Source organism: Alosa alosa, chromosome 14 (genome assembly GCF_017589495.1).
Source record: "Alosa alosa isolate M-15738 ecotype Scorff River chromosome 14, AALO_Geno_1.1, whole genome shotgun sequence".
Lineage (NCBI taxonomy): Eukaryota > Metazoa > Chordata > Actinopteri > Clupeiformes > Clupeidae > Alosa > Alosa alosa.
Window position 1 is genome coordinate 21,058,928 of NC_063202.1, and position 19,436 is coordinate 21,078,363.

General features: G+C 43.8%; 1 protein-coding gene across 1 annotated transcript; it reads left to right on the plus strand.

Annotated features, from left to right (window-relative positions):
- The first annotated feature begins 1,006 nt into the window (after positions 1 to 1,006).
- On the plus strand, positions 1,007 to 15,792 carry LOC125306720 (soluble guanylate cyclase 88E-like). The gene is made up of 19 exons (XM_048262179.1): positions 1,007 to 1,064; positions 1,534 to 1,768; positions 2,188 to 2,328; positions 2,632 to 2,771; positions 3,631 to 3,765; positions 3,904 to 4,027; positions 4,127 to 4,246; positions 5,000 to 5,084; positions 5,212 to 5,298; positions 5,832 to 5,949; positions 6,612 to 6,741; positions 7,335 to 7,481; positions 7,865 to 8,011; positions 8,163 to 8,319; positions 9,061 to 9,170; positions 9,403 to 9,492; positions 10,598 to 10,744; positions 11,860 to 11,997; positions 14,694 to 15,792. The coding sequence occupies exons 2-19, from the start codon at positions 1,649 to 1,651 to the stop codon at positions 14,850 to 14,852; spliced, it is 2,295 nt and encodes a 764-aa protein (XP_048118136.1). The 5' UTR covers positions 1,007 to 1,064; positions 1,534 to 1,648; the 3' UTR covers positions 14,853 to 15,792.
- The last annotated feature ends 3,644 nt before the right edge of the window (positions 15,793 to 19,436 follow it).

Below are 19,436 nucleotides of genomic sequence, written 5' to 3' on the forward strand. Positions count from 1 at the left end.
AAAATTACTGCCTAGTCACCATTTGGGTAATATGTCTATGCAAGGCAGCGCTGCGACCATCGACTTCAGGGCACCTAACCCTAACCTTAAGCCTTCCATGCAGCGCTGCCTGGAAGACGACATTGGGGACTTAAAAACCATTGAGCTGAAAGATCATGAAAAGGGGAAAAGTATTATACTTGGCCAGAGAACATTGAACACAAAAGTGGGAGTTCAGTCTTCAAGATGCTTTACTCCAGTTGTCAATATTTAATTTCCCTGTATGATACCCATAAAGGTTATCTTTATTTAGATGCCTATCAGCATGAAACAGGGCATAACACACATTGTATTTTTGGTGTATTATAGCTGCAGCCCTGCATCTTCCTTTGTGCCATAGAATTTTACTGTCACACAGTATACATACTTTAGATACAAACAGTACACACACAGACACACAGAGAGAGAGAGAGAAAGAGAAAGAGAGAGAGAGAGAAAGTACAGGACTATCTGTGAGGGCTGTCTGGATGAATCCAACGGTGATTGTGGCACAGCTTAATTATGCCTCTTGCATGTTCTGATTATTGGGTAAGCCTACCAAAAGTACCAAATGATCTGCAAGACAAAAGCACATCCCAGCACACAAACCTAAATGGCAGCTGTGTGTGATGAGTCTGGAACATTATGGAACTGGAACTTTATTGTCGTCATGCAGAGTACAAGTACAAAGACAACAAAATGCAGTAGAAGACGAGTCCCAAAACAGGTTAATTCCTGAGACCGCCAGGTCTCACCTCAACGATCGGTCTCTGCCCGGGTCTCGCAGGAAGGAAGCTCTCACCTGGTGAGCATGTGCGTCTGAGAGCTGACCAGCGCTGGTCTGTTCCTGTCACCTCTGGGCTTCTTCAGCGCGGGGCCAGTCTCTCAGTCACCTGGCCTTGACAGGTGTCAGCAGGACAATAGCTCCCCTCTGATGCTCAAGGGTTTGTGTAAGTAGAGGGCCTTTTAAAAAAACAGTGTAGGGTCACTCTAGAGAAGTCACCACTCTGTCACACACGGGGCAAGGAAGGTAGAGGCTGGAACCGGTCAGGCAAAATGGGTTTTTCCTTTGCTCTTTACATGGCTGTCTTTTCACTTCTAGCATCAAATGGTCTGTCTGTCCGCTGTTTATGTCTGTCTGTTTTGTCCTATGTGTATCTGAATGTCTGTTCTGTTTATGTCTGTTCTGTCTAATGTGTGTCTAAATGTCTGTTCTGTTTATGTCTGTCTGTTTTGTCTTATATGTATCTAAATGTACTGCACTCCATGTAGTGCCTGCACTATATGTATATTTGTTTAAAATGTGTGTGCACTTTACTGTTGTCCTGTCAGCACTTTGTTTTCTATATAGCACCATGTCATGGTCCCGGTGACATGCTGTTTCATTTTTACCGTGTACAGTATATGGTCGAAATGACAATAACACCTTCTTGACTTGACTTGAAATTGCTGCTCTTGAGTGAATTCACTGCTCTTGTTCACAATCTTCATCTTAGCTCTGCCTTTATCAAACAGCTTGACCTGACCCTGAGTGCACCTCAGAGGACCATTGTGTGCGACCCAGCCACGCATTGACCTGGACGTCTGCTGGTCCTGCTTCTGAGGAAGAGGAAGAGGGAGAGGAAGCGAGATGTACGGGCTGCTGTGCGAGAGCCTGCACGACTTCATCAAGGAGTCGTATGGGGACGACGTGTGGAAGCTGGTGCGCGAGCGCGCCGACGTGCGCCTCCACTCTTTCGTCACACACCAGGTGAGAGAGATTAGGTGGGCATTAATGCCCCCTGCCCTCCCACATCTGATCTGCACTTCGCTAACAGACCCCCATGGACAGATTAGCAGCTCCTGTCAACACCCTGAGGCGTGGAGCGCGCTCAGTTAACACCACCATTAATGTGAACTGAGGGTGTTCCAGGGCTCTTCAGTTTTCAGCTCAGGTCTCTATAATCCCTTCTTGACGTATTTATAGCCAATGCAGTCAGGGACAAATATTGTAATGAAATGTAATAATGAAAAGTAAACAGATATCTGCCGGATTGGGGCCAGAGTAAGTTAGTGTGTGTGCGTGTGTGTGTTTGGCTGTGTGTGTGTGTGTGTGTGTGTGTGTGTGTGTGTGAGTGTGTGTGTGTGTGTGTGTGTGTTTGTGTGTGTGTTTGGCTGTGTGTGTTGCAGGTCTACAGTGAGAGTGTGATCCCCCGGATTGCCAAAGCTGCCAGTGGAGTGACAGGGACACCCTACAATGAGCTCATGAACTCCTGGGGCGTCTACTTCCTGGGCTTCGTCGGGAAGTACGGCTATGACAGAATCTTAAAGGTGTGACAGACAGTAAATATAAACAGCTGTTTTCTTCTAACTCTACCAAGGATGTCTGAGGACATTTTAAATTGCTACACTATTTGTACACTATATTAACATAGTTTCTGCTTATCTGTATGAATCCTACTTGTGATGTCTTACAAATTGTCAGGACTTGTAATGGCAGCTTGGTGTGTGTGTGTGTGTGTGTGTGTGTGTGTGTGTGTGTGTGTGTGTGTGTGTGTGTGTGTGTGTGTGTGTGTGTGTGTGTGTGTGTGTGTGTGTGTGTGCGTGTGCGTGTGTCTGTGTGTGTGTGTGCAGGTGCTGGGTCGGCATGTGCGTGACTTTGTGAATGGTTTGGATAATCTCCATGAGTATCTGCGCTTCAGCTACCCCAAAGTGCAGCCTCCCACCTTCTTCTGTCAGGAGGAGTCGGCCACAGGGGTCACCCTGCACTACAGGTCAGAGAAGCCCGGCGCACTAGAGGGGAAAATAGCACACAGAGAGCGGTTAACTCTGGAACTGACCAGAGAGCGGTCAACTCTGGAACTGACCTGGCCCTGATCAGAGTCCAGTCAGGGTGGAATTCCAGAATCCTCTAGTGTTTATAAATATATGTTTTACCTACCTCATTTTCAGTTTGTTTTTTAGATACTATGTGTGTTTTGTGATTTATGTGAATTGTTCATGCAGCACTGAAATTTCCCATTGGGGATCATCAATCAATCAATCAATCCGTCCATCCATCTACAGTTGTGCTCATAAGTTTACATACCCTTAGCATACATATGCTAAAGTTGACTAAAACAAGGAATAAAAAATCATCTTTTCATTATTCATACATTCTTTTGTGAATGAATAATGTATCGTAAATAAATAAATGTTCTTCCTTAAAATACAGGTGCTCATAAGTATACATACCTCTATGTTAAATTCCCATAGAGGCAGGCAGATTTCTACCTTTTTTTCTTTTTTCTCAAACCAGCTAACTGAAATAAAACAATGTCAATCTCTAGGTATGGTGAAGGGTATGCGATGATGTGGGGCTATTTTAATTACAAAGGCCAAGGGAACTTCATCAGGATGCAATTCAGGATGCAATTTCCAAAAGATGATTTTTTATTTCTCTTTTTGGTCAACTTTAGCATGTGTATGCTAAGGGTATGTAAACTTCTGGTTTCAACTGTATCCATCTATCTATCTCTCTATCCATCCATCCATCCATCCATCTAAAGTGTAGGTGCTGATCCATAGAAGGTACAATTATTGAGTTACTGACACTGTGTTACTGATGTTTCCTTTTGGCTCCTCTCTCTGCAGGAGCAAAAGAAAGGGCTACCTTCACTACGCCATGGGTCAGCTGAGGCAGATGGGCAAGCAATTCTATGACACAGACATTCATGTGGAGGTGCTGTCCGAGCAGCTGGTGGGAGACTACTCCCACGTCACCATGAGGTCCGGCCCACTGTTTATACGCAATGCTATACCGAATTCACTGCTTGTTTGTTTTATTTGTTGTTGTTGTTGTTCCATGCTAGAAAAGCCGTGAGCTGAAATTTGTTTGTGGTTTGTTTGTTTGTATGTTTGTCACAGGTTGAACTTTGACAACTCTGCCTACCGCTACATCCAGAAAGAAGATGAGGAAGAGCAGGAGATCTTACCGATAACCAGCGATTTCTTTTTTGAAGTGTTCCCCTTCAACATTGTTTTCAGACAGGTATTATAGACTCTTCTTCTCTTCTTCTCTCGTTTTCCTCTCTTGTCGCTTTGTTGTTTAGCAGCCCTGCATGTCACTCACACATTCTACCCACCACAGGACATGGTGGTGCACAATGTGGGTTCTGGCCTGGCCACAGTCTTCCCTGACCTGGATGGGAAGAAGATCAATGATGCCTTCCTGCTGGCTCGCCCCCTGGTGGAGTTTACCTGGAACATGGCAAGTCATGCAGGGACACGAGTGACCAGAGCATAGAGTGCAGAGAGAAGGGTGTTATGACCAGGCGCACTGGCCACAACATGAAATGACAGAAAAGTAAATTGGGCTCATTTGCCTAGGGGTTTATTAAACAATTTGATAAATAACAAAATGGGATATAAACAGCAAAGTAAGGAAACCGCAGGAAGGCCAACAACAGGCACGGTAGCCAGAACCAAAGTGGCCCCTGAAGCCAAGGGCTGGCGTGCTTTTAAAGGGCCGGCTCTGCCCACCCACAACAGGTCTCACCTGTACACAATTAAAGAACAAAACATACTGCCCAGCAGCCACACATCGAAAGGGGGAAACAGCACCACCAAAGGTAGTGGAGGACATAACAAAGGGTTACGTTTGAGATGGACAATTAAGGCTACAGTAGTTACTGCATTAAGTAACGTTAAGTCAGCTGTATAACAGACCTCAACAATTTTTTTTTTTAAATTTGAAATAGTCTGACATAAAGTATCAAAATAGTATAATGATTTTTCAGTGACAAAAATTTAACTCAATTTATGCGGGGCAATGGTGCTGTTGTGAAATGCCATGCCAGATAGGTAACTGTCTTTCAAATGGGTCTGACACTCATTATGCTTTTACAGTATAGAGGGTGAATAAATCTGAACAGGCCATGTCTGGATGTTATTTTCTGTTGTTAACACAGTAGTGGGCCGGTCAGGAAAGGGGTTTTGACCCCATACTCTTCTCTTTACACAGATCATCTCTCATCCAAACAATCTGTTTGAGATCATGTCCAAAGAGCCGGTGAAGAGAGAGAGAAACCTGCACAACCGCGTTCAGAGTGAGTGCTGTCTCTGACTCTGCAATGAGCTCACTCACATACCATTCGCCCTTTTAAAAGAAGACCTTTACTGTTATTTAAAGAACTAATAAGTGTGTGTGTGTGTGTGTGTTGTGTGTGTGTGTAGATTCGGACTATGAGAATGCCAACCGCACAGCCGATGTGGATGTGGAGCTCATGGCCTTCCAGTCCATCATTGGTGACGACTACAAAGGTCACTAACCCCTGCTTTGACCTCTGACCCCTCACCTTTGACCCTCTCTCCTCTCCTTGATACTTTCCAATGTGTTTAACTTAGCAGAGCTCAGGGGAAGCCCTCTTATTAGGAAACTGTGATATAACCTGCTGTGCCCTATTTTTAGTTGTTGCTAGGTCCAGTTTCCCTCTCACAGTAGCCTTACCAGTGGACAGCTACCAGAGAAGCACATTGTCCCATTACGTTCAGGCCCACACTCAGAGTAGAGGAGCTGTGACAGTGTTTGCTGTCCTCTGGCTGTGTTGATCTGCCTTTGTTCCCCCTCCATACTGTGCTGGGTTGGGGCACACTGGCCTGTTATTAATGGGCCTGTTATTAATGCCCGCTGTGTGTGTGTGTGTGTGTGTGTGTGTGTGTGTGTGTGTGTGTGTGTGTGTGTGTGTGTGTGTGTGTGTGTGTGTGTGTGTGTGTGAGTGTGTGTGTGTGTGTGAGTGAGTGAGTGTGTGTGTGTGTGTGTGTGTGTGTGTGGGGGTTGATTTGCCCTCTGCCAGATGGGAACAGTGCGAACGCCATGGAGAGCTGGGGCGACGGCAGTCGCTGCCTCAAACTGAAGGGCCAGATGAGATACATGCCCGAGTGGGAGTCCATCATCTTCCTCGGCACGCCTGTGTAAGAGTCACGCTGCAGGAACAGAGCCTCATTATCCGTCTGCCAAAACAAATCTATTTCTCATTTCCTTTCATTTCCATCTCCATCTCTCTGGCCCACTTCAGCAATCCCTTCTGAGTCACAGTCACCTTTCATATTTTACACAGATAACATGCCATGTGCTCACAGACAGACTGCCCTTTACATATCTTCAATACATACACATGTACATGAACATAAAATAAGAAATCATATACAAACATATACATGAAATATTGACCTTTTATCACTATTACAGGCATCTGTCCTCTTGGTAGAATCTCATTCTATTTAAGCTGGATTTGCGTCATGCCATCCATAACACATGTAATGTCCTGCATTGTGGTCTATGTGTGAGTGGGGCCATCCAAAACACATTTAATGTCCTGCATTGTGGTCTATGTGTGAGTGGGGCCATCCATAACATATGTAATGTCCTGCAATGTGGTCTATGTGTGAGTGGAGCCATCCATAACACATGTAATGTCCTGCATTGGGGTCTATGTGTGAGTGGGGCCATCCATAACACATGTAATGTCCTGCATTGTGGTCTATGTGTGAGTGGGCCATCCAAAACACATGTAATGTCCTGCATTGTGGTCTGTGTGTGAGTGGGGCCTGTGTGTCCTGTGCTGTGTGTTCAGGATGGAGAGCCTGAGCGCCATGTTTAAGACAGGTCTGTACATCAATGACCTGAGCATGCACGACTCCAGCAGAGACCTGGTGCTGGCAGGCACTCAGCAGTCAGAGGAGCTGAAGAGAGCTCTCATTCAGGTGCAGTGATCTGTGTGTGTGTGTATTAGTGTGTGTGTGTGTGTGTGTGCAGATACAATTCTGCTTGACTTTGTCTATTAAGAGCAGAAGAAAAGTAATAGTTCAACTGAAGGATTCAGCTCTAATCAAATATGTTCTTATTAGCACAATGTGTTCTCACCAGGAACGATAACTATAAAATGACTATAACTATAAGAATAGAAGCATTCACACTGACCAATGATTAGGAAAGTCTCTTCTCGTGTTGATGAATGTGATGGCTAAAATTGGATTGATTGGCTGTTAGCTTTTAACCGTTCTCTAAATCGCTCAGAAAGTGATCCCCAACGATATTGTTCTTTATATCGTTGTTGTTTATGAGTGGATGTCGACATTTATAATTAGCTAGAACAAACTTTTTTAAACACTTTTTTGCCGTGTTTTTGGTGTTCGTGGCCTTATGAATCTTTTCAGTTCATTCTGTCAACATGGAAGGCAGAGACACCATTCTACTTCTGTAGACCTTTTTTGTTTTGTGAACAGCTGCTCTTTTATGAGTATTTCTAGCAATCCTCCTCTTCTAATTTGCTCCTCCTCTCCCCTATGTCTTTCAGGAGCAAAAGAAGTCCAGTAAGCTGGAGGAGAGCATGAAGATGCTGGACTACGAGATGAAGAAGACAGATGACCTTCTCTACAGGATGATACCTAAGCCTGTGGCCAAGAGACTGCGCAAAGGAGAGCCAGCCGTCAATACCTGTGAGGTCAGCACGCTACAACCATGTCGGAATGCTCACAGTAATCAAAACTCTGATTGGCTCTCTTGCGACATATTTTAGTAATGACTGAATATTTGTATACACTTAAGAAAAACTCCATAACTGTGTGTCCACAAAACTCCAAAAGAATGCAAACAATTGTCTGTGTGCAACTGCCAACAACTTGTAGCTCAGCATTATCTTAAGAAGGTGAAATAGGTAGTCCTGAAGGGCAGTGTTTGTGAAGGTGCATTCTGTTATCAACTCCAAGGATACCATACATACTAAACATATCATACCAGCCACATGCCTAGGGCTCACCCATTTTAGTAAAGAATATCATGAGAGGCTTGAGTTGAAGTGACCAGTTGACTTTGCCCGTGTGCCAGGTGTTTCCTGACGTGACCATCTTGTTCAGCGATGTGGTGGGCTTCACACGAATCTGCAGTCACATCACACCCATGCAGGTGGTGTCCATGCTCAACACCATGTACACACTCTTCGACACGCTCAGCGAGAAGCACCGTGTCTTCAAGGTCTGACACCACGCACACACACACACACACACACACACACACACACACACACACACACACCCATGCACACAAACACACACACACACAATCCAATTCAAGACATAAGTGATGAAGATATAAAAGAGCCCCCTGCTCTGTGTATTCATTGCAGGTGGAGACTATTGGTGATGCTTACATGGTTGTAGCTGGGGCCCCTGAGAAGACCAAGTACCATGCCCACAACATCTGTGACATGGCTCTGGACATGGTGCGCTCCATCGACCACCTGAAGGACCCATCCAATGGAAACAACATTCAGATCAGAGTGGGTGAGTAGGCTAGTCTCACTGAAGAGAAGCTCATTGAGCAATAGGAAGGTCTCACCCTTAATGGTATCCAAAGCAGTTTTGGGTAATCTGGTGACTCATGAGCTCCTCCTAGAGAGAATATTTATAATTTACTTTGCCGCTGAAAATACTTCTGTTGGCTTGAGCACTTCCTCCTGAACACCTGCACAATACATGTGCGTTTATTTTGGAGCCAAAGGACTAGCAACAGGTGAAGACAATCTCCAAAGAGCTATATCTACTGACCAGTTAATATTTCACGATTCTCGCGAGATGTCTCCGTCTTGCCATCAGCCAAACTGCATGGCTGGTTTTCCGCCTGCAGGGCGCTGCCAGCTATGCTAGGTGCACGATTCTCCCTTTTACAAGTTTGTTTACCATCAGAATGACTGATTAAAAAACTTCCATAGTGCTGCTTTAAAACTGTAGAGTCACAGCATACCCAGTAACACATCTAACCAACAACAGCTAACACAGTGTACCAGTGTATGTGGTGAGTGAGCAGATCTGTTTGTATAGCAGAAATGTTACCTACAGTTTTTACACTATAGTCCTAATAAATTATATATAATTTCCTATATCATATCTTGATGTGGACAGGAGAGAAGAAATGCAGCAATACATGATGGACTGTCATGAGAAGACTGCCCGAAAACCACACTGAGGGGAAAGCCTCTCCTCTGTGAGGCTGGGGGAAAAAATGTGACTTTGTTGTAATTTCAGGCATCCACTCTGGGATGGTGGTGGCTGGTGTTGTTGGTCATAAGATGCCGCGGTATGGTCTCCATGGTGATACGGTTCACACTGCGTCTGCTATGGAGAGTAATGGAAAGGTGTGGTGCGAGCTCCATGCACAACAATGAAATGATAGATAAATAGATAGATAGATAGATAGATAGATAGATAGATAGATACTATAATTGGTCACCAGGGAAATTCCATCTCTGCATTTTACCCATCTGTGGTGATCACACACACACACACACACACAGCACACAGGGAGCAGTGAACATACACAGACCCAGTGCAATGGGCACTGACTGCCGTTGTGTCCTTGGCCCTCAGGAGATGCACATCCAGCTGAGTAGCGCCACCTACGAGCACCTCAAGGGCAGCCACTTCATCTTCGAGAGGCGCGGCACCATCACCATCAAGGTCAGTCTGTCACAGTTACAAAAATCACCCTCAGCCACCAACCACAGTCAAGGGCCACACATGTCTTTTAAAGGAACAGGCCAAAACAGGATATACTTATCTTTTCTTTGTGTTCAATAACCCAGTCTGGCACTGTTAGCCTAGCGTAGCATAATTAACTGGAAGTGGGTTAGAGAGCAGTTAGCCTATAGCTAGCTAGTGTTACCCACTTCCAGTGAAGTGGGCAAATGGTGAAGCAGACTGGGTTACGTTAATGATGTCACACTGGGTTATTCTTATTTGCTGGGTAGACTGGAAATAAGATTATTTCCAAAGGAATTGGTGTGTTCACTGGTCACTGTAGCCTCTAGACAAATAACAGAGAATATCTCAGTGGCCATTTTATCCCTTTTTGAGTGTCACAACCCACATCTTTAGCAAATCCTCAGCACTGGCTGTTTCAACCCAGTGCTGACGTTCCCGGGTCATTTCCTGTTCTGAATGCCCCACAGTCTCTGCTTTGCTGAATTAAAAAAAAAAAAAAAAAAAACTTCTGTGTGACAAAACCCTCAGTCAAGCTTACTGCAGCATGTGCCAGCTTTGACAGCCAAAATGACACCATAGGGTTGTTTGTTGGAGTAGCATGACATCCATGTGGTCCATGGCAGTCCTTCTGAACTCATGCCTTGTGAGATGAGTAGGTCTGCCACTCACATGGTCATTACGGGACATTCTTTGCCGCATCTTGTGTGGCAAAGGTCCACTCTCGCTATTAATTTCCACAACATTAACCTTTGCAGACCTGCAGGGAGTCATGCATCAGGGATAGACTTTGATCCACTAATGATCCCGGAGATATTTCCGTGGCTAATAGTACTCCTTGATATACAGACTATAGAGAATATTGTGGCACCTGATCGGGATTAGTGTGTGTCAATACCTGGATGAGTACATTTTTGTTTTCTGTCTTGTTTGTGTGTTTGTAAAGTTAATACAACTACAAAAGCACTGCATAACAGTATGCTTGGACTGTATGCAAAATCACTTGAATCAACGGGACTGTGTGTGTGTGTGTATATGTGTGTGTGTGTGTGTGTCTGTCTGTCTGTCTGGTGTGTTCCTACAGGGCAATGTGGAGATTGAGACATACTGGCTGAAGGGGAAGAGAGACAAAGACGGGAATGCTCAGGCAGCCTGCCCCCAGTTTGAGACACAGACCATCAGCAAGGCCACCATTTCTGCCTCAGATCCTCCTATTAGCGAGGAGGTGCTGGTACGTACTAGGATAAGCTTTTATGTTTGTGTTTGTAGATGACATAACAGTAAGCCGGTATGGTATTTCCGATCAAGTGCTACACATGTTGCTACCCCATTTCTGTCAACCCACACTCTAGCAGTTGAAGTTCAATACATAAAACATACTGCATAAAAGTCATGGCAAAGCAGATCCTTTGCAAGACAGCAATGTTTCTTAAAAGTATCCAATACAGTTTTGGGGGTTTGTTTTTTTTGCTACTGGGCTCCCCCTACGTTAATGGAGTATTTGTATTTTACACAACTGTCGTAAATACTACCCATGGCTTACAACCTTCCCCCCTGGACACAGTACATGTGGATTTTGTTAACAAACTGGCAAAGACAATCTCCAAAAAGCCATTTCGACTGGCAAGGTAATTTTACACAATTTCATACTAATAGTAGGCTATTGCACAATTTCCGTAAAGCAATTTGTGATTATCCGGGTCGGGGGAGAGCAAGTTGCAAGGCTGTTTTTCCGTAGATGGGTAGACTGGGAAGGCGCACCATTCTCCCTATTAGTTTACAGGCAGTCAGTTAGTTAGTTTACCATTAAATTGACTTAGAAACTAGCCCCAGCAGTGGCGCGACTGGCTGGGGCACCTGCACTGTACACCGGCGACCCGGGTTCAATTCCCACCCCGTGGTCCTTTCCGGATCCCACCCCGACTCTCACTTCCTGTCAATCTCTACTATCCTATCTGATTAAAGGCATAAAAAGCCCAAAAAATATATATAAAAAAATTGATTTTGAAACTGTTGTATTAACTGAACTGAACTGAAGAAATTCAAGTGCTCATCAAAATGATATAAAGGAACGGTGACAGACATACACCTTGATATTATTGGTTTCCACTAAATATGCATCTGTAAGCGTCACCTATGCTACTGCACTAGAGATTGTGAGTTAGAGATCTTACCGCATTAGAGTTTGTTTTTTGTATTCTCCTCACAGCTGTCTTCTACTGAGCTGGTCTTTGCAATAGGTCAGTGGCTAACCTGTTTGTATAAGAGGTCAGTCCAGCTGCTTCAGTCGTTTCTAAGGTGACCGCACGGAAAGGGCTCATCGATCCCTCTCCTCGTCTCCTACAGGTTTTCCCCTCTGTGGCCGGCGAGGATGAGGAGGAGGTCAAGTCCATCCGCTCGCACCGCATCAAAATGGAAGCCTCTGGAAACTCTCTGGAGGAGTCCATGGAAGAGTGCAGGGTGGAGGAGATGTCCATGAGTAAGGTGAGAGTAGATGTCCTTTAGATGCCCTTTAGCCAGGTGAGAGTAGATGCCCTTTAGCCAGGTGAGAGAAGATGCCCTTTAGCCAGGTGAGAGAAGATGCCGTTTAGCCAGGTGAGAGTAGATGCCCTTTAGCCAGGTGAGAGTAGATGCCCTTTAGCCAGGTGAGAGAAGATGCCCTTTAGCCAGGTGAGAGTAGATGCCGTTTAGCCAGGTAAGAGTAGATGCCCTTTAGCCAGGTGAGAGCAGCTGCCTTTTAGTCAGGTGAGAGTAGATGCCCTTTAGCCAGGTGAGAGTACTGTAGCTGTGTACTAGTACAAGTGGATACTTTGATCTCCGGCACACTATGATTTTTGCTACCCCAGAGCTAACTTTCAATGCAACTTGCCATTAAAGAAGCCCTATGCAACAATTTTAGCAAAAATGACCTTAATTATGCAGGTTGAGAATCATTCTGATGGTTCTACAACACTTTCTGGGTTGTTTGGTGGGTGCTTCGTCTCCCCCTATCTCTTATCCGCAGAAAAAACAAATATGCAACTTTCTGAACCCGGTCCGGGTAAATCCGGATGTGACTCAGCGGAAGTATCCAATCGCGCCTCGAAAATGTAGTCAGATTGTAGTTTCTAAGAAGACTGCAAAACAGACGCCGACTTGGCTTTGTTGCTGTTGAAATTGTAAGTAGCCTACCCTTGGGTGAACTTCGTTTTTGTAATGTGGTTTGATAGTCTCTTGAACAATGTGTTTGCTCGACCGTTTTATTGTGAGCCCTGTATGTGTTTAGCTTGGTTTCTTGATGGCTAGCTCGCTAGCTAGTGGGGGTTTAGCATAGCAGTCACTTGCTACCGAAGCTGCAGGGGGAGCTATGTCGTGAAAAATGCGAGCCCAAATCTGGCGAAAACCCGGAAACAGCGAAGGAATAATCAGACCAGCACAGGGCTTCTTTAAGTTAGTTAGCAAGTTAGCTCTGGGGTAGCAAAAATCTAAGTTTGCCATCTTAACGCACCAATGATCACAGGAGCCACTTGAAGGCAGAGGACAAGAGTGTGTTCAGGAAAACGTACATTTCAGACTTTTTCGTTGCCGCGAGAGTTAAACAGGTGTGACAATTTAAAATCCCCATGTTATTTTCCCATAGGAAAAATCGCCAGATACCGGATCTCAAAAAATTGTAGCTTTTTTGTAGGCGAACCTCAGAGGTCTAACGGTGGCCGACAGGTGAAAACGACGTCCAATTTATGACAACAGATGCAAATCAACAAAACACGTGCAAATAGACAAAACACATGCAAATAGACAAAACACAAACAACTTAAGAAAACATTTTCATCTTCATTTGACAACACATGCATCATTTAGAAAACGTGCTGCAAATTCAGAAAACATTTACATTTCAGAAACGAGCTGCCAATTCACAACAAGTGTAACGGAGGCAGACTGAGCTAGCGTGCTAGTTGCCCATGTAAATCCTCACAGCCCTAACCTTAAGAACGCTTCTAACCGCTGAGTTGTATGTCAAGTGTGTGTGTGTCAAGGTGGCGGGTTCGAGGCCCGTGAGCGGCGAACGAACCGACCTTGTGACACAAGCAATTAAGAAACGTGCTGCAAGAAATCATAACACAACGGAAGTGTTTCCGGAGGGCACATAAAAGTGATTAACACCTCTGAATAGGTGGCGAATTATATACGTACAGACAGTAAAGGAGAGGTGTTCATCACATTTAAGGGCCATTAAAATGTTAGATAAACCCAAATACGTACATTTCAAGCCAGATTTCTTTAAACAGGAGCTGTCGTCACTTTTAAATGTCCCCCGGAAACACATCTGTTGTGTTATGAATTTCATAGCGCGTTTTTGAAATGTAAATGTCTGAATTTGCAACGCGTTTTCTAAACGCTGTGCACGTGTGGTCAAATGAAGATGAAGATGTTTTCTTAAGTTGGTTTTGTTTTATCTATTTGCACGTGTTTTGTTGATTTGCATCTGTTGACATAAGTTGCACGTTGTTTGCACCTGTCAGCCACCGTAGAGGTCTATTTGGAGAGAGTGTTTGTTAGTAAGGTTAAATGTATTGTGTGAGTGAGTAAGGTGAAAGTCATCGTCCTTGAGTAAGGTGAAGGAAGATGTCATTGGGTAAAATATATAGTGTTGTTCGTGAGTAGGGTTAAAGGAAACGTGTGACATTAACATGAAAAACTTTGTCTTAGGGTAAAGTGATGAATGTGTCTAATGTGAGTAAAATAAACAGTGATCTGGATGATAAAAGAAAGATTGCTGTGAGTGTACTTTTATAGGAGATTTCTTTTGGAAAGTTGTGAGGAAATGTCAGTGAGTAAGATAAGATGTGTGCAAGTAAGGTAAGATGATGGTGCAGTGTTATCGTTTGGTTGTGTGTGGTTGTGTGTGTGTGTGTGTGTGTGTGTGTGTGACTACTTTTTAGATATCTTTTTCCTTCCTCCTTTTAGTGTTGATGTGAGGCAAGAGATGAAATATGGAACATGTCTGGTCTGGCTTTCGTGTCATGTGAGAAAGGCTTTATGAGTGTGACAGTTTGGCCTTTCCATGACATTCAACTCTAACCGTGATAAGAGAACCTTTGAGAGGTTTTACTTTACTTTTTGCTCTCTAAACCATAAGCACACTTCCGCTCTTTCTCATTCTCTTTCCCTCCCCCTCTTTCTCCTCTCCTCCGCCTCAGTCTCATTATAAAGATGCGCTTCAGGACGGCAGTCAACAAGACCCTCGCATAGAGCTCGACTCCCCTGACTTCGACGGGAGGGATTCCATCTTGGAGTCTCCCGACGGTTCGTGTGACTCCTGCAGCTCGGAGAAGAGTGCCATGTGCACGGTGTCATGAACCGCAGACCTGACGTCAATTTGAAGCTATCGCCGCGCAGCGCAGACCTGCAGTCAATTTGAAGCTAATGCTACAGCTTTTGTGCACAGCTTTAACTGAACTTTCTAACCTGTGTGTGGATACAAGCTTTTTGTATGTCATCACCTCTGGCTGACTGCTGTTCTCAAGGCTTGATTGTGCATATTAAATGTATACAATAACAGTTATTTCTAAGACATAAATGTAGTTCTAATTGAATTAATATTAAATGTATACACTAACAGTTATTTCTAAGACATATAGTAGTTTTCTTACTCGAAAGCATGAATACAATCCCAGCTGCTATAGCGAGTAAGTTATTGTTTTGTAAATGTCCAGAGTGCGTTGCACATGTCTGGTGTTTCAGTGAATCCATCATTATCTTTTTGTTCTATTCCTTTGTATGTTTTGTTCCATGTTATTCGACTCATAAACATGTTAGGTAGCACAGAGTAGTAGAATATCTGTGGGATTACAAGTGAAGGGTCCTTTGCGGTAGAAATCTCCACTTAAAGCCACTTGTTAGCCTTCAGTCAATACGTATTGATTCATTCCACTGCTGCTTTCAGAACGAATGTTTGTCCTGTGCTCACCAATCTGACCCTATTGAATGGAAACAGCACGACTTGCACCCACACTTGTGTTGTTGTTGATTGCTGTCACCCATATGAAGCACTTAGTGCTTTTGTTTTGTTTTGGAGTGTTTACACACTTTTGGACCTGCATGATTCTATGAAGCTGCTTGTGTGTGCTGTGTTCTCACTGGTTGGACAATGTGTGTGTGTGTGTGTGTGTGTGTGTGTGCGTGCATGCGTGTGTGTGTGTGTGCTCGTGGTCATGTGCTTGTGTGCGTGTGAGTGTGTGCATGTGGGTGTATGATTATATGGTCAGCGTGCCGTGATAATAAATTAAGATGACGGAACAGCTGGAGCAGATCATTTGATTGTTTTTCAGAAACACACGGGTGAGCAATTACACCATAGCAGAAAACAACACCATGCAATCACACGAAACAAGACCACTGGAAACATGCTTTTGCTCACCACACCAGAACTAGTCGAACATCTGTGAAGGAAAGATCAATCACCAGCTACTGACAACATAATGCACATCCAACAACTTGATGATTATTTATGATTAGGCTTATTAAAATGCACAGTTGTTTATGTTGTTCTTGTATTAGTTATAAAGACACAATACTGACAATATTATGCTGTAGCAGCCCCGTGAGGGCAGTGGAATGGTTTACAAAACTCACTATTCTACTCACAATACTATTGTATACAATACTGTATGTAGTACATACTGTACATTGGTCATTGCAAGTTACTGCATAATTCTCATAACCTTAACTGACATATGACCCTTACTGACTGAAAGATATGGAAATCCTCATTTGAAAGAAAACTCAGATTAACATGGTTAGCTGGTTAAATAGAGCCTGCATACCTGCACAAGTAATCGCTTAAATGACCAAACCAGTTATAAAGACAACTCTCTAAAAGGTTCAGTCTGAAGAGACCCCCAGTGGGTTCATGTACTTATGTTAACTTTAAAGGTTCAGTCTGAATTGCCCCCCATGTGGGTTCTTGAGTTTGATTTGTGAGTGTTCATTAGCGTTGCTAGATGAGTATGTCAGTGCCTGTGGTCCACAGTAACATGTCTCTCCCTCATGTGCTCATATGGTGTTGCCTAGCGAGGGGCAGGAGGAAGTGCGTCTGAAGGTGGCGTCCTCGCGCTCCAGGGTGAACGCCGCTCCCTGGCTGCCATCTTTGGGAGAATCCCTGAGCGTGCAGTGGAAACAGAAGGCGTAGAAGAAGGCCACCAGAAGCAGGAAGCAGACGGTGCAGAAGATGATGACGATGAGGATGGTGTGTATGTGCAGGTAGACATCACCTAAGGAGATGTCAGCGGAGACGCTCGGAGCCAGAGGGGGCACGGTGACAGGTGCCCTGCTGGAGTGGAGATATGGGACAACCGTCATGGGTGTGGACCTTCTGCGGATCTTCTCTCTTGCCTGTTACTTCTTCAGACTCTTCAGAGGTTATTAATGTTTACCTGAAGTAGGACAAAAACACAAACATCATAGTGTACTTGTGTTTTTCAGACCAAATTGCTACTCACATACTACCAAATACTGTCTTACTCATAATTTTTTTTATTATTTAACCTTTATTTTGCCAGGAAGGTCCCATTGAGACACAATGTCTCTTCTGCCAGGGAGTCCTGGTCGAGACGGCAGCAATGATTTAATTTAGAAAGACAGTAAATGGACAACATGGGACTTGGACACAGTCCAAAGACACCAATAACTAACATTAACACTAACACAGAAGACATAGAGACAAAGGCTAAGGAGAACTAAAAGACTAAATTAAAATAAAATAGAACTCTATGAGCAGTGACACTGGTCACTGTAAGCTAACTTTAAAGAATTTTTAAAAACACTTAAAGAAAGGAGTCCAAGTTGAGCGTGTGTTGAAGCTCATTCCAGGCATGTGGATAAGGATGAAAAGGCAGATTTCCCCAGTTTTATTTGTGATATTGAAGACTGTAGGAGGAGCTTGTTTGAAGAACGGGTGCTATATGTAGTAGGGCGAAAAACAGAAGACTGCAAATATAACAGGGAAGTTTGCCCATTAAGGCCTTTGCTATAAAGATTAAAATATGAATTTTACGAAGCTTGTCAAAGTGACATTTCAGCCACTATCTGCAACAGGTGCTTATACAGTATGTCATGTTTGCTTAAAGGTGCAGCCAACCCCAGAAATGCTGACAGAAGAAGAAACCCAGCACTTGATTTAAAAACACAAATGTTAACAACTTTGTTCTCTTATAAATGGAAGCACTGACAGCTAAAGTTTCATCAGGACCGTTTAACAACAACAACAACAACAACAACAACAACAACAAATATAGTTGCAAGCAGCAATGAGGAAGCAGAAAAGCTAGAGTTGCCATGCCAACAACAACAACAACAACAACATATGAAGCAAGAAAAAAACCCAGCTGACCTTCGATCGTCTCACGCTTGTCTCACAGTGGAGTCTGTCCCTGAGCCTTTTGAAAAGAGTCTTCAGCGTCTTCTTTGTGACAGAGAGAATGCAGTGGAATAACGGACTAGGTATGAGAGGAGAAGACGGGAGAGGAGGGGAGGGGAGAGGGGAAGGGAGGGGAGAGAGGGATGGAGTACTGTCTTAAACAGGGACAGGTTTCCATGACAACCTTCTCTAGAAGCATGCACAGGAGCAGCATCACTTGGGTGGTTAGTGGTGATAGGAGGAGGAGAATAAAAAGAGTACAAAACAATAGGTGTAGACTAATCACAGAGTGTAGGCCTACTATGTATGCTATAATTATCAATGGATTTTCAGGCTTGAGTGGGTCTTAGATCGTGGGTTTCCATATGATGAATCGACTGCAGTATGGTATAGGCTACATTTCGTCTTTTGTCTGTGTCATTATGTTTTATATTATGTTTGTTTTAAAATTTGCATGTTATTGTATAGCATATTATTGTTTAGGCTCTTCACAACCCAGTATGTTGCCAGTACTGTAAAAACTCCACATCACTGAGCACGAGCAGGAGGATTGTTAACAAAACTATCCCTCTATCGTCTCATGACCATGGCTGCGACTGTGGAGTCAGCTATGGACTAAGATGCTCAATCCAGTGTTCTTTTAGAATGGAATATCAATGCTGGAATATGAATGTGAAACTAATTTTCACAGTTTTATTGCAGGTGATCCACTGCTTGTGAATAAAACCATCTTTATCTTTAAGGAGGAAAGCAGTGTCAGGTTAGCCTGACGAGCCAGACCCACATTAAAATGTAGGGTCTGGGCACTCACCGTTCGCAGTGCTCAGTCCGAGGGGCGGGATTATAAGTTGTCTTTCAAATTCCCTCTGCACACAATAGGACAGCGGCAGCGCTATGAGTCCCATGCGTTTCCCACCAGCGGAGCTAGTTGGCTAGTTCAAACGTTTGCCAACTTAATAAAAGCTTAACTCGTGTCACACTGTTCGCCAGCAGCAACATCCATCTTATTTGTTTTCAAGTAGCAGGGAATTCAAGCCAAACCGTTGCAACTCTGCCATCAATCATTATGTTAAGCCCACCTAACGACTCTATACACGATTTCATTGGCCTGATTAAGTTTCGATTTCTGGAGCTCACAAGCCAACGGAGAGTTGCTAGACTAGCCCTGGCAGCCGCTAGGGGCGTGTCTAGATTTCTAGGCTAGTGTCAGGTTCTATTTGGTCATGGTTTAGGAGCAGAGAATACACCCAATAAACACTAATATAACCAGCACTACTTGAACCATAGACTGTAAATAATATAAAAAAATGTTCTTCCTCTTTTGTCTCTATTCTTCCACACACAACATATCATACATCAAAATAATATTTTATTTTCTTTCTTTTGTAGAATTCTGGGGTATTCTCACTGTATTCTTATGTAATCATATGTTACTTCTGTGTGTAGTATACAGTACAATGGAGACAGGCCCATACCATTGTACATGATTCCTTCAATACAGACATTAGAACTAAAACACAACGCA

Excerpts from the sequence above, each read along its gene's own strand:
- LOC125306720 (XM_048262179.1), top strand. The coding sequence starts at position 1,649 with ATGTACGGGCTGCTGTGCGAGAGCCTGCACGACTTCATCAAGGAGTCG. Across the intron at positions 2,329-2,631 it reads GCTATGACAGAATCTTAAAG|GTGCTGGGTCGGCATGTGCG; the intron begins GTGTGACAGACA and ends GTGTGTGTGCAG. Across the intron at positions 5,085-5,211 it reads CCTGCACAACCGCGTTCAGA|ATTCGGACTATGAGAATGCC; the intron begins GTGAGTGCTGTC and ends GTGTGTGTGTAG.